This window comes from Pipistrellus hanaki (assembly GCF_964339955.1).
Source record: "Pipistrellus hanaki genome assembly, chromosome: 3".
Classification (NCBI taxonomy): domain Eukaryota; kingdom Metazoa; phylum Chordata; class Mammalia; order Chiroptera; family Vespertilionidae; genus Pipistrellus; species Pipistrellus hanaki.
Window position 1 is genome coordinate 175640466 of NC_140505.1, and position 14131 is coordinate 175654596.

At 41.4% G+C, this 14131-nt stretch overlaps 1 protein-coding gene across 2 annotated transcripts in view; it reads left to right on the forward strand.

Moving 5' to 3' along the window:
* SLC17A8 (solute carrier family 17 member 8) overlaps positions 1-8172 on the forward strand; it is a gene marked incomplete at its 5' end in the record, with an annotated part of 28137 nt that extends 19965 nt beyond the window's left edge. For both annotated transcript variants that reach the window (XM_084880184.1, XM_084880185.1), the window contains 4 exons: positions 146-278; positions 2498-2608; positions 5365-5492; positions 7760-8172. In XM_084880184.1, the coding sequence (XP_084736310.1) occupies positions 146-278; positions 2498-2608; positions 5365-5492; positions 7760-8107 (720 nt within the window). In that variant the 3' untranslated portion in view covers positions 8108-8172. The remainder of the gene's footprint in view (positions 1-145; positions 279-2497; positions 2609-5364; positions 5493-7759) is intronic.
* Between the last annotated feature and the right edge of the window lie 5959 nt (positions 8173-14131).

Genomic DNA, 14131 nt, shown 5'->3' on the forward strand with positions numbered 1-14131 from the left:
TTCAGGCCTACCTGGGTCCCCTTTAAGTAGATGATGAAATTTAGTGGTAATGATGGTAGGCAGGGTAGCTGGTGGGAAGAGGGAATCCATACATTTGGAGAAAGCAGCTAAAAATAGCTCATTGTTGTTGTTTTTTACCATCCAGGTGGGGCTCTTGTCGGCACTCCCACACATGGTTATGACCATCATTGTGCCTGTTGGAGGACAACTGGCAGATTATTTAAGAAGCAGACAAATTTTGAGCACAACTGCCGTCAGAAAAATCATGAACTGTGGAGGTACTATGGATTTCATAAGCGATTTTAAGCAGCTTTTCTAGAAAGAGATGAAATTGAACTGCAGAGTATATCTCGGAGGTTATGTCTAATCACTGGAAAGGATATTAAAAGCCCCTAAGTCCACCCCCCAGCAGTACTGTACTATATATACAGTACCTCTCCTGGAGAATACCACAGTTCAGTTGAGGAGGCAGAAACACAGGTGAAAAATTATACCAGGCAACGTTGAAAAGTTCTGAGTAAGAAGAAGGCACTGGGGGGTGAGGGCAGGGTTGTCAGGAAAGCTTTCTAGAGGAAGTAATAGTTGAACTGGGCTTTAAAGGATATGATTCCTCCAGAAAAAGAGAAATAAGTGGTGGGAGAAGAGGATCCCAGGTAAAGGAACAGTGGGTGAAAATACGTATAGGCATAAACAGTGTTGTGTCTAGGAAATAGCTGGTAGTGCCGTGGGACTACAGCAGAGGGTGCTATATGGGCTCAGTGGTGAGCTGGAAGGTGCGGGCTAGCAGAGGGTGAGACAGGAACAGCAGGAGGGACTTATCAAATAACACTATTGTGGACCCTTACAACAGTTTTCAGTAAAGGCACAAATGGTTAGATCGGTGGTTTAGAAAGAGTGATGTGGAAAATGGAGCAGAGGAGGAAGGGATGGGAAAACCAGTGAAGAGGCTGTTGAAGTTGCCCAGGTGAGTGGTGATGGGGCCCAGGCCAAGGACAGCGGCCGAGGAGGAGAGGGCAAGGTTGGTTTTGACAGATATTTCTGTGACTGACTCCATGGATTCTTATGGGAATGCCGAGAAAGAGGGAGATTTTGAGATTGCTGTGTTGGATTTTTGGTTGCTATGTGTTGTGCCGTGCCCATGTGCTAGGGACTGTGCTCAATACCTTAAATAACCCAATTTCACTTAATCTTCCGGTGCCCTATAAGGTTGTGTTATTATCTCTCCCCCGCCCCTCTTTTTTTTGGATAAGGAATCTGAGAGGTGAAGTGACTTGTCCTCATAATGGATCACAAGTCACTTGAAGGTCACATAATGGGTGGTTTTGAGGTGAGATCTGAACCTAGCCCTGTCTGCCTCTAAGTCTGGGTTCTAAACACAGGTGGATAGAAGATTAATTTAGAGCAGAAGAAAGAGCATGGCAGTGGTGGCTTGCTTTGTTGGTTTATGAGTAAGAAATAGGAGAACTTGGGGATGTTGGCTTTGAAGGATCTATGGACAGTCTTGTGGAGATGTCTGGAAGAAGCAGTCTTGAGAACGATGTATCCTTGTCTCTCATTTCATAGGGCATGTTTATACCGGAAATGGTACTTAAGTTGCCATTCTTCTGTCTGCTGTTGGCTGAGTGTGTGTGTGTGAGTGTGTGGTTGTTTGGATTGTCAGAGGAGCATCATCAGAATTTCCTAGTGCTTTTTTGTTGTGCTGGAGTCATGTATCCTGAACGACAAGCACAGAAAGCACTTCTATCCCACTGTGTTTTCTGTGTGAATATCACATGACTTTTGAGGCCGGAGAGCTTGGTGAACTGAAAGGGAAGAATTCCACTTTATGCATTTTGCTTCAGCTATTCACTATAGAAGGCCACTTTTGGCAATAAATATTGAAGTGTGGTCACTTTTTTTTTTTTCTGTGACAGGCCATAACATGTAAGCAAAGGGGACTCACTCACAGTATAAAGAAGAGTTTTAGTGTTAGAATTTGCAAGGGCAACTGCTCATGAAGCAACTGATGATAAACATCCCTCATCCCAGGGGCTTCATTGGAATCTGCTGGATCCTTTAGTGTTCAAGGTGCACCAAGATAATGGCAGAGGCTCACAGAACACCAGGGCAACAGTAGCATGGTCACCTGGGTAACAGTAGGGTGGTCACTTGGGCAGCAGTAGCATAGTCACCTGGGTAACAGTAGCATCGTCACCTGGGTAACAGTAGCATTGTCACCTGGGTAACAGTAGCATAGTCACCTGGGTAACAGTAGCATCGTCACCTGGGCAACAGTAGCATCGTCACCTGGGCAACAGCAGCATAGTTACCTGGGCAACAGTAGCATCGTCATGTAGTCAAGAAGCACCTGGGTAATAGTTGTAAGCACTGTGTCAGAATGTATGTGCTAAACATCAGGTCCATTGAAATATTAATAGATTCTTATTTAATAAGTGGATGAACTTTGGCTGACTGACATGACAATGACATTTTCCCCCCTTGGGGTTTCCATTCGCAGGTTTTGGCATGGAGGCAACCTTACTCCTGGTGGTTGGCTTTTCCCACACCAAAGGGGTGGCTATCTCCTTTCTGGTGCTGGCTGTGGGGTTTAGTGGCTTTGCTATTTCAGGTAAAGTGTCCTTTGGATGTCCACATCTTTTCTACAGATCCAGCAAGACTTAGAAGGAAGGAAGGAAAACTATAATGGGTTCTCCTCCTTGAGGAGGCAGGCATTGCCAGCGGGGCCTCTGGCTAGAGAATGTCGCCTATTGGCAATGACTGTGAGGTCACTGAGGACTGGCCTGAGGAGCCTGGTGCAGCTGGCATTGTCCCCAGTTTCTCCATCTTGGGAAAAGACACAAAGTACAGGCGACCCCTGAGGCATGGGCAGAGCAATTCTGACCTGTTTCCACTAGATGTTGAAGAATGCCTTCCCTATAGTTCTATGATGTGGAAGAGATTCATATTCTGTTTCCAGAAATGTTGAAATAGTTAGGTTCATATTGCTCCCGGATTGCCAAGTAAGCCACAGTCAGAAGGAGTGAAACCCAATATTCCAAAGCACAGCTGCTGCCATTATTTTTTTTAGCACTTCCTCCAAGCTAGCCATTTTTTGGACATGGTCTCATTCAGCCCTTGTAGCAACCTTGCAAGAAGGGTATTGCTATGTCCGCTTAGCCAGTGAGGACCCTGACGCTTGGAAAGGTGACTTAACCTGCCCAGGTAAGTAAGCGGCTGGGACTGGAATACAGGCTTGTTTGACCGACAGTGATACAATGGGAGGGACTGTGGCCATGGGGGTGAGAGTTCCCTGGGATCTACTACCTGCCACCATCATAAGGAGTTCATAGAGATGCCAAGGAAGACTGGCACAATTTAGGAGCTGATTATAGACGAGAGAGTCAAGACTGTGACATTGACAAATACACATTTGAGAAATGTCCTATGTAGAGAAAACCGACTCTCCCAGCTTGGATGCCAACAAAAATATTTTTTATATGCTACAAAAAAGAAAAAAAAAAAACAAACCCCAAAACAAAACCACATCACCCACACATAAAGCTGAGTTTCTCAGTGATTCCCCCCCCTCTCCCTCCAATACCGGGATTGTGCAGCTAGAAACCTAATCTTTAATTGGACCTTATCTTTAACTGAACGCAGATGCCTGGGCTTTGCGTTGGAATATAATGCTCGACAATCATGTTAATTGCTTCTTATCTCTGGTTTCTTTTCTAATTAGTGTTTATCACATTGAAATCAACAGCAAGATTAATTAATTTTGCAGATGTTTCATATTCGAGTTGTCTGCCACTTTGATCTGAAAGAAATGGCATGTTTATTTTTTAAAAAAAATGTTTTCTCAAAAATTTTCCTGAATAGAAGTAGTAAAAATCAACCAGCCAATGTGCCAGATTCAGAAAAACAATTTATTTTAGGTCCTATTTTCAGATTCTTTGCACAGAGTAGAGAATTAAAAAGCAAAGTAAAACACAAAAAAATGAGTAAATAGAAATTACAACCCCTTGCTGTCATGTCACGGCTCAAATTGATAATTAATTAAATAATGATTTATTGAGTGCCTACTGTGTGCCAGACACTTTGCCAGTTCAGGTATTAAAATAGAATCAAGACAGATGGATAAGCAACCTCTATGTGCCATGCAGTGAACATACATTATTTAAGTGAATTCTTACAATTGTATAAGAATTATTATGCCAATTTTCAGATGAAGAAGTGGAATTCAGAAAGTTTAAATCCTTTGTCCAGGTTTGCATCTCAATTCGGCTATCAGAGGCACGCCTGTCTGACTAAAATGCACCCTTGGGCAATATTGGTAGAGTTGGTTCTTAGGGCCTGAAGCTGCCCCTTTCACAGCCTGGCCTTCCCCTGCCATTACTCCTCCCCATTCCCACTCATTCTTTTCTCCTGATACACGGGTGAATAGTAAGGTATTGGCGAGTTATTATTTTACCACTCCCTGCGGTAGCCTCTTTTCATCAAAGAGAGGGAGATGCCTAGCAACAGCGTCATAGCAGGAGTAATACTGCTAATGGTAGTGGAAGTAGTGGTGATTAGTGGTAGTTAGTGGTGGTTAGTGGTAGTAGAGGTAGCTAGTGATAGTTGTGCAAGTGGTAGTAGTAGTTAATGGTGGTTAGTGGTGGCTAGTGGTAGTTAGCAGAGCTTAGCTATTTGCCATGGGATATTATATACAACTTCACCTGGGTCTCATATTACAGCATATTTTATGACTTAAGTAGTAATAATACCCTATATTAGAGATGAGGAAACAAAGCCTAAAATGACTTAAGAGTTAGAAATAAGATAAAAATCTAGATTTACAGACTCAAAAGCAAGTATTATACAGAAGTGTTTTGTAAATTACAGGGGATTCTCCAATGTCTCTGCAATTGTATTACTTAAAAAGTACCTTAGCCAGTATGCTATTTGGCCACTAAGGCAGACTTCCCTACGGTAGCCTGTTGGGGTTGAGGGGAGGGCTGGAAGGAAGGATGTTATGAGGCAGGGTTTGATTCTAATCACACTGAATATGATTGTGTGATTGTTTATGCTGAATAGATGTTACCCAGGCTTTCTGCTTTGCGGTATTGAAAACCATTATTTTGGAGTTTTGAACCTAAAAAGCACAGGTGCCTTAATTTTCCCTATGGAGAGTCCATGGTAGACATTGCTAATCTATCAAAGCACGTTTTCCTCTGTATGCAGACACAGCCTGACAATCCTCAGCCCAGCCCTCTCTGTACACCCATTAGTCATATGCTAGAAGGAACCACTTAGATGGATGAGAGTTGGGGGGAAATGAAGTAGTTTCCAAAATGTATTTGGAATTCTTGTCTTGACCCTGATTTTGAGGTTGTTTCATTGTAGGTTTTAATGTCAACCACCTGGACATTGCCCCCCGTTACGCCAGCATTCTCATGGGCATCTCCAATGGAGTGGGAACCCTCTCTGGAATGGTCTGTCCTCTCATAGTTGGTGCAATGACCAAGCACAAGGTAATGGTCTCCTTTTGGGCTGTGAGGATCAGAGGACTGAAATACTGCACACCCTTGTGATTTCAGAGCCCTACTCGAGCCTGTCAATGTGTATGTCCTTGACCTTGGCTAAGTCATTTGAACTTACCTTATTTTTCGTCTCTCTTTCTTCATCTCTCTATCCCTCCCTTGATTTCTTCCTCTATCCCTTCCTTCCATTCTTCTTCCTTCCTTCACCTCTCCTCCTTCTCCCCTTCCTCCTCCTTCTTCTTTAATGTATTGTTTATGGATGGCAAGAGGACTGATTAATTTTAACTTCATGTTTCATTCTCTCAACTGACAAAAGGTGTGTGTGTAGTGGGGACAAGTTCCATAAAGAGAGTTTAGAGACAGGAAGAAACTGAGGCAATCAACTCAGGATGAATAAATTACTCAAGATTGTTTTATAATTCTAAGTAATTAAACTTTATAGCCTATTTCCATCTATTGCTTAACATGGTCCAGCATAAAAATTGTTCTGTTATACTTCCTTATTATGCAGAAAATAAGCAAGACATTAATGACCCATCCTAAGAAGAGTATGGCACTCAGTCAGTGCTGAACCTTTCTGCATTTAGACCAGGGAGGAGGAGCCCAGATCCACGCAGAGTTCAGCCACAGGCCATATGGCTTCTTAATCTCTGTCACTGAAAAGGCTTCAGGATGCTGCTTTCTACAAATAAGAATTTTTAAAAATATATTTTATTGATTTTTTACAGAGGAAGGGAGAGAGATAGAGAGCTAGAAACGTCGATGAGAGAGAAACATCGACAAGTTGCCTCTTGCACACCCACTACTGGGGATGTGCCCACAACCAAGGTACATGCCCTTGACCGGAATCAAACCCTGGACCTTTTAGTTCGCAGACCGACTCTCTACCACTGAGCCAAACCGGTTTCGACTACAAATAAGAATTTTTAAAACTATGGAGTTTTTAATCCTACTATTTTTTAAAAATAGTTTTTTTAAAATATAGTTTATTGATTTTTACAGAGAGGAAGGGAGATGAATAGAGAGTTAGAAATATCGATGAGAGAGAATCATTGATCAGCTGCCTCTTGCACACCCCCTATTGGGGATGTGCCCGCAACCAAGGTGCATGCCCTTGACCGGAATCGAACATGGGACCTTTCAGTCGGCAGGCCGATGCTCTATCCACTGAGCCAAACTGGTTTCGGCTAAAAAATAGTTCTTTATTGTTGAAAGTATTACATATGTCCTCCTTTCCCCACTTCTAGCCTGCCCCAGGCCTTCGCCACCCTATTGTCTGTGTCCATGGGTTATGCATATTTTTAAAACTTGCATTGCCTATTACAAATATAACTTCAGAAAGTCTTGCAGTTTCTTGGAGGAAAAAGTGTGGGCAATTTTTCTTATTTACTTTTAAATAGATTTTTTTTTTTATTGATTTCAGAGAGGAAGAGAGAGGTAGAGAGAGATAGAAACATCCATGATGAGAGAGAATCAATGATCAGCTGCCTCCTCCATGCCCCACACTGGGGATTAAGCCCACCACAACCCAGGCATGTGCCCTGACAGGGAATCAAATCGTGACTTCCTGGTCAACCCTCAACCACTGAGCCATGCTGGCTGGGCAGTGTTTCTTATTTGTTGATGGAAAAGAAAGGTGGGATTTGGAGATTATTAAAGTCGGAGAATACTCAGTTTCCCTCTCTGTTCGTGAGACAGTAAGATTGATAAGGTTACCTGCCTACTAAACCTCAGCCACTATCTCCCCTTAACTTTAAACACACATACCCATTATTTTTGATACTGTATTTTACACAGAACATGTAATTACAAATAAGCTATTGACAGTGAAGACTGTGTTTTTCATGGCTCAACTGGTTACATCTCCAATAGTAAGTGAGAAGAGACCTCTGATATTGAAAATAGTGGGTACCCAAAGCAAGTTTCATTTAACCTGCTAGCTGAGTGGAAACCTCTTGTATATTCAGAAAGCTCAATTTCATAGGATGCTTATTCTGTAAAGTCTTTTTCTAAATTAAAAAAAAAAAAGCATATTCATTGTAGTGTTCACTTGCATTTCTCAAACACTCAAACTCTGTTGGGATCCCGGGCGTGCTTCTGATGTCTTCCCAGGAACACAGCATTGCCTTTAGGGTGACTGTGCTTTTTTCCAGAGCTTTCTGTTCATCTCTCTAACTCTCTCTCTCTCTCTCTCTCTCTCTCTCTCTCTCTCTCTCTCTCTCTCGTTAAAATAATGATTAATACCGTTTCCTGTCTAGACCCGCGAGGAATGGCAGAATGTGTTCCTCATCGCTGCCCTGGTACACTACAGTGGCGTGATCTTCTATGGGGTCTTTGCCTCGGGGGAGAAACAGGAGTGGGCTGATCCTGAGAACCTTTCCGAGGAGAAGTGTGGAATCATTGACCAGGATGAGTTAGCCGAGGAGGAGACAGAACTCAACCACGAGAGTCTTGCAAGTCCCAGAAAGAAGATGTCATATGGAGCCACCACCCAGAATTGTGAAATCCAGAGGCAGGAATGGAGAGGGCAGGGGGCAGTGACCCTGGATGAGGGAGAGCTGACATCGTACCAGTATGAAGAGGGAAGCTTCTCAGATACAGCCTAATGTCTGAGGGGCACTCTGTCTTCCCCTCACCTTAGAGCCAGAAAGTATCCATACCTATTGCCTTCTCTGTAGCCCAGCTTGTCAGGGGTTAAATGTGGGGACCCTGGAGGTGGGGGGGGGGGGGAGAGAAGATTTAATCAGCAATAGAGAAAAGAGATGTTATAGATATTATCTGGCAATGACATTTATGGGTATGGAATTTGCGCTAAGTTGACAAAATAGGTATATTTATATATATATAATGTTTTTAAAAAGAAAATGGGCCCTCACCGGGTTTGGCTGGGTGGATAGAGCATCAGCTTACAGACTGAAGGGTCCTGGGTTCCATTACGATCAAGGGCACATGCCCAAGTTATAGTCTCCATCCCCAATAGGGGGCATGCAGGAGGCAGCTGATCAATGATTCTCTCATCATTGATTTTTTTCTCTCTCTCTTCCTCTTCCTTACTCTCTGAAATAAATAAATTTTTAAAAGGAAAAGAAGATGGGAGGAAATGGGGATATTTGGCTTGGAGGAGAGAAACCAGTAGCTGCCACTGCATGTCTGAGAGCAGCCATGCCTAGGAGGGTTCCTAACCCTAAGGCTCTGCTGATCGAGGCCCTGTGTTGTGCCAGGTGCTGTAGAGCATCCTCATTGGATCTGCACTCCCACAGTTACATACATTTCTTATCCCCATTTTACAACCGAGGAAGCTGGAGGTTGACTGGCCAGCAGTCATTCTGCCAGGGCCAGTGCTGAGATTGGTGGGGTCCAAAATAGGTATTAGTTTTGGGGAAGAAGGTTTCACCTTAGGGTAGGAAAAACAGTTTTAATAATAATAACAACACTGTGGGCTGTCTTGTGCATAACTTCTCATTTTGGCTGGTGCAGGGGATGGGAAGCATTTGGGTTAATGTGGCAGAGCATTCAAATGTATGAGGAGCTATGACCTAAAAAATCAAATGATTCTGTGAACTCATAGCTTTTTAAAAAATAGTAAGGGTCACAGACTATGGGAGAGACTAAACTGGTTTTAAAAAAGAAAGAAAAGGCTATGCAAGACAGTAAATTTCAAGGACTCTCTAATAAAAATGACTATTAAATGTCAACCTTTCATAATATCAAGAATGTTATTAAGTAATGTCCCAAATTACTTATAAATCGTTAAGACATTCAGTAATTTAAAAAATCAGACCATGCATTTTATGAGGTAAAATTTTCTTGAAAAATGTCTGTCTTTAGACATTTTTGCTGATGATATTAGAAAGTTTGACTAAGTTATACAAAATTATGATTGAGGTATTCTTAATGACTGTATTTGGAATGATATTCAGGGGAAACAATAATATGGAGGTAGTTAAACAGGGAAATACTAGAATGAAAACATCTGGGACAACTAGACGTAGTATTGAAAAGTTCATATTTGATTGCATAAGGCAATAACATGGATACTCTTCAGATATATTTTAAAATGTAATGATATTTAAAATTTTAATGTTGGCATGTTAAGGGTTGTTTGAAAATAAAATTATTTTCCTGTTCATTGTTCTTGAAAATTTTATTTATACTTTCAGAAGAAAAACATAATATTGTGGAAAAATACATTTGCATGTAGTTTATTATTATAACGTGTGTTTTTCTAATTCTCCGATATGTATATATGTATGTAAACATATATGTATATTTCTGGTCCCCAATTGTACCAGCAAAGTTGAGTTAAAAAAAGGAATTGCCTGATTCTCCATTAAATAATATTCTTTATATCATTAGTATATTAGTGTAATTTATAATTTCATCTGTCTTTAAATGTCTTTAATGAGTGAAGTCATGTAAGTCCCTTAGACTAGCTTCTGGCATGTAGAAAGTGCTAAATAAACATTAGCCATCATCACTGTTATCTTTTAACCTTTTGGGAACTTTCCGTTGAGAAGAAAGCATGCTATGTTATTTCCATCCATTAGCCACAGAATTTATTGTGAAAGTCGTGCTGTTTTCTAAGTAAAAAAAAGAAAAAGAGAGAACTTAATGGTAGCCAGTGTTTTCTTTTCCTTCTCTTAATAAAGTCAAATAACTATTAAAAAAAAAACACCTCATGATAATCCTTATGGTAATATTGTAAATTGTGACCCCAAGTTGTATTTGCTCAATTATTTAAAGTCAGTGTCACATGAAGAAATTTCACATTTTGGTAAATCAAAGCATTTAGGGTACCTGTAACTTGCCTTTAGAATATTAAAATTGTTGGAGCCCTGTATCATGGTGCTGTAACTAAAAGGCACGTTATTTTGTTGTGATGGGTATTGGGAAGGTTGCCTTGAACAGATAATTATAACTGAACACCAGGCAGATGCAGCTTGCAAGCCATTGTACATTTTGGTGTAACTACCCATTTGTAGATCAAGCCTTGGAGGCAATCTGTGGATTTGAGGAGGGAAGGAGGCCTCTAAGCCTTAGAGTTTAAGGGTGCTGGATTCTTGAGGCAAAAAGGTTTAACTGGTTCTTTTTAAAGATGGAAAGATCTGGAGACTCCTGAACACAAGAAAAAGAACAATTACTCAAGAAATATGGGCACGTTTGTTATCCCTGCCTAGATGTTAAATTCAACAGGTAAAACTTGAAACCTGCTATTAGTATTTCACACTGACTCCTCCCAACCCCAACAAAGCTGTTCTTCCTTTTCTGTTTTTTAGCTAAGTAATTTGCAGCACCCTTTTGCTGGAGTTAGAATTATTGGCTTATTTAAAAAATTAGTCCTTTCTTTCCTGCCAAGTCCATTTAATTCAATCTGTGGCTCAGTGTCTTACATCAATTTTGGAAATGTTTTAGTCATGCTCTCTCATGATACTGCTTTTGCTATATTCTTTATGTTCTTTCTAGGAATCCAGTTAAATGCATGCTAGACTGTGTGTAAGATGCCGACCATCTCTTTTGTATTTTCCAGTCTTTTGCCTCTTTCTGTGTCATTCTGAACATCTTCTTTTGACTTACTTTTGAGTTCTTTTTCTCTTCAACATCTATTCCAGTAAAAAAAAAAATTCATCCATTGTGCACTTAATTTTAGTTATTGGTTTTTTTTTTAGCTTTAGAACTTTTATTGGTTCTTTTTCAATTCTGCTATGTCTTTTACAAAACATTTCTAGTTCTCTGTTGAAATTTTTAATCCCATTTTTTCTCCCTGAAACATAATAAACTACATATTTCAAAGTCTGATTAGTGCCACTATTTGGAGACCAGGCGATTCTTGTTCATATTATCTCATTTCAGTCTGTGCCTGTGTTTTTTTTTTTTTTTTTTTTTTTTTTTTTTTTTTTTTGTGTGTGTGTGTGTGTGTGTTCTAAATTTGTATTTGAAACATTGTTTGTATAAGTGAATTTAAGCTTAAAATAATGTTGTTGTTTTTTCTCTCCAGAGAGATTCTTCTTTGCTTCTTACAGGAGCCTGAAGGCACAAGCAACCTGGGATCTTTCATCCAATTGCAAGGCCTGAGATCTCCTGGGCCACCAGATGGTTTGAAGCTGGGCCACAGGCAATGTGAAGGCTCTTTTACTTTCAATTCCCCCTTCTTCCTAGAGTACGGCACTTCATGGTCCCTCCCCCACCACTGTGTTTCCACCAGCATCCAGCTTTTGTATCCATACCAGGCCATCAAACTGCTCAGCTATCCAACACTGGCTTTGTTATCAATAACACACTCCCAGGCGAAAAGGGGCCTCAAATGTCAAGCTCACTACTTTGAATTTTTATCTCCTCCCAGGTGGCCGGGTAAATTTTCACAGCCATGCTGGCTCTTCAGTGCGTTTGAGCAGTCATGTAAAATATAATTTTTCTAGTGTGAAGGTTGGCCTGAATTACCTAGTCTGCCATTAGTGGATGCTGAAGTCCCTTTAATTTTATCTTCACAAGTTCTCTCAAATGGATTTGTGTCCCTAGAGACAGTGTGGTAATAAATGAAAACCCAAATCTCAATGGCTCACTACAGCCAACACTTAGTTCTCTCCTGGGTTACTATTTGAGTGCAGTTGGATTGGGTGGACTGGAGGCTTGCTCCAGGCAGTCACTCAAGGATCCAGGATTTATTTTTTCTCCACTTACCATCTTGTAGTTCCCCATTGGGAACATATGACCTTTGGCATAACCATGAAATGAGAGGGAAAAGGAGGCCCTCTGACTTTTCACGGCCTCAGTTGGGAATGACACTGTCATTTCTGCTCCTGGTCCATCGATCTACACTAGCCATATAGAGGTGGCTGGGGACTAATGAAGAGCATGTGGATTGCTGAGTCAGCACTAATTACATCTGCCACTCAGCTCTAGCCTAGGTTCAGGGTCTTCTGAACTCTTAGTTGACATGTTAACTGACCCCAAGTGCCATACATGACATGATTCTGCTAGTGGCATTCTGGGAGATCTGCACTAGGCTGTAGAGAGCAACTCTTGTATGGGAGGGAGCTTTGAGCCTCTTCCAGGAAAGATCACAAAGATACCAGTTCATTAGAATAGAATAGAATCTGGCCCAGGCCTTATGCTAAGCCCTTTCCATGCCTGAGCTCATTTCATTCTCATGGTAGCCCATGAGGAAAGGGGCAGGGCTGCCAAGGGACTGATTTTCCCCAGGTACCCTATGTATGGCAATGCAAATACTGTCTATATGCTCAGGACGTGCCCTGCACAGAACGGGTGCTCAATGAATACATTCTTCAAACTCCCTTGTGGTGTTTAAGGAAGATTATGCTGGAGATGACATTCAGGTGGGCTGGTTGAGCATAGCAGATGAAATGTAGGTAGCTGTAGCTGCTGTCTAAAATTATAAAAATGGAGTATAAGAACACATACACTTTCCAGGACAAGGAAAAAAAAATCACATCGACAAGTTAAATGCGGTACATCAATGCTAACTGACTTCCGTGGAACTGAGTGAGGAAAGAAGGAAGCTGTTTTGTGTTGCTGCATCCAGGGAAGCTCCAGAATTTGAGGCACCAGCACTGAGTACCCCCTAAGGAGAGAGTGAAGGGTGGAGTGAGGTTAGAGGAAGGGGGCTGAAAATGGAAGGATTGGCTGAAAGTTAGAGTTGCTCGATTTAGCCACTCTGCTGAAGTGCAGATAAGGAGCAGTTATAAACCCCAGGGTCTCTCCCCCACCAGCTCAGCTAAGAAACTGCCCTGCCCCATGCCTCGTGGAAAACAGGTTTATTTTCTGGATGGGATCTCTGGATTCAAGAACTCCTGGAATTTAACAGTCTGTTCGATGCTTCTTTGCCTTTATTTTTGTTCAAGAGTTTATAATGTTCTTTATATTCCACAAATGAGTGAGATCATGTATTTATCTTTCATTGACTGGCTAGAGCGGGAAAGCAGGGGAGGGTTGGGAGTGTGTGTGTGTGTGTGTGTGTGTGTGTGTGTGTGTGTGTGTTTGTGTTAAGAGATCTACTGAAGAACTTGTATGCATGCATATAAGCACAAACAATAAACACAAAACACTGTGAGGGGTGGGGGTAAGGGCAAGTGCGGGGACAGAGAGGAGTAGGGGAGGTCAGGAGGAGGTCAATGAGGGTGGGGAAAGACATATGTACTACTATTTGTAACACCTTCAACAACAACAGCAACAAAAAAGATACAAATACCCACCAAGGGAAAAAAAAGAATACCTGGAAATGCTGACTATAACCTACAAAAGTAAGAGATTTTAAGCTATTTTGATCATTGACATATGTCAAGTATCTAGAACAGTTACTGGAATTTAATAATCACTTGGTAATTATTGAATGAATGAGTGAGTGAATAAATGAATGAATGAACCTTACTAAACACAGGGAAATAAAAAATTTGCATACTGAACACTGATGGGCTGATTTTCCAAAATACTGGCTATCAGGCTTAGATTCCATAGGCAGGAGCTAGATGGATTCAGGGGGTAAAGGGTGGTAACTCATGAAAAGAAAGGCTTGCAGCCATTGACATTTGGGGGTTTCCCCATCAAAATAAGTAGACCCTACCTGATGGCTTACTGTGAAGGCCTCCCACCAAGTCCTGCCCATGGGAATAGAA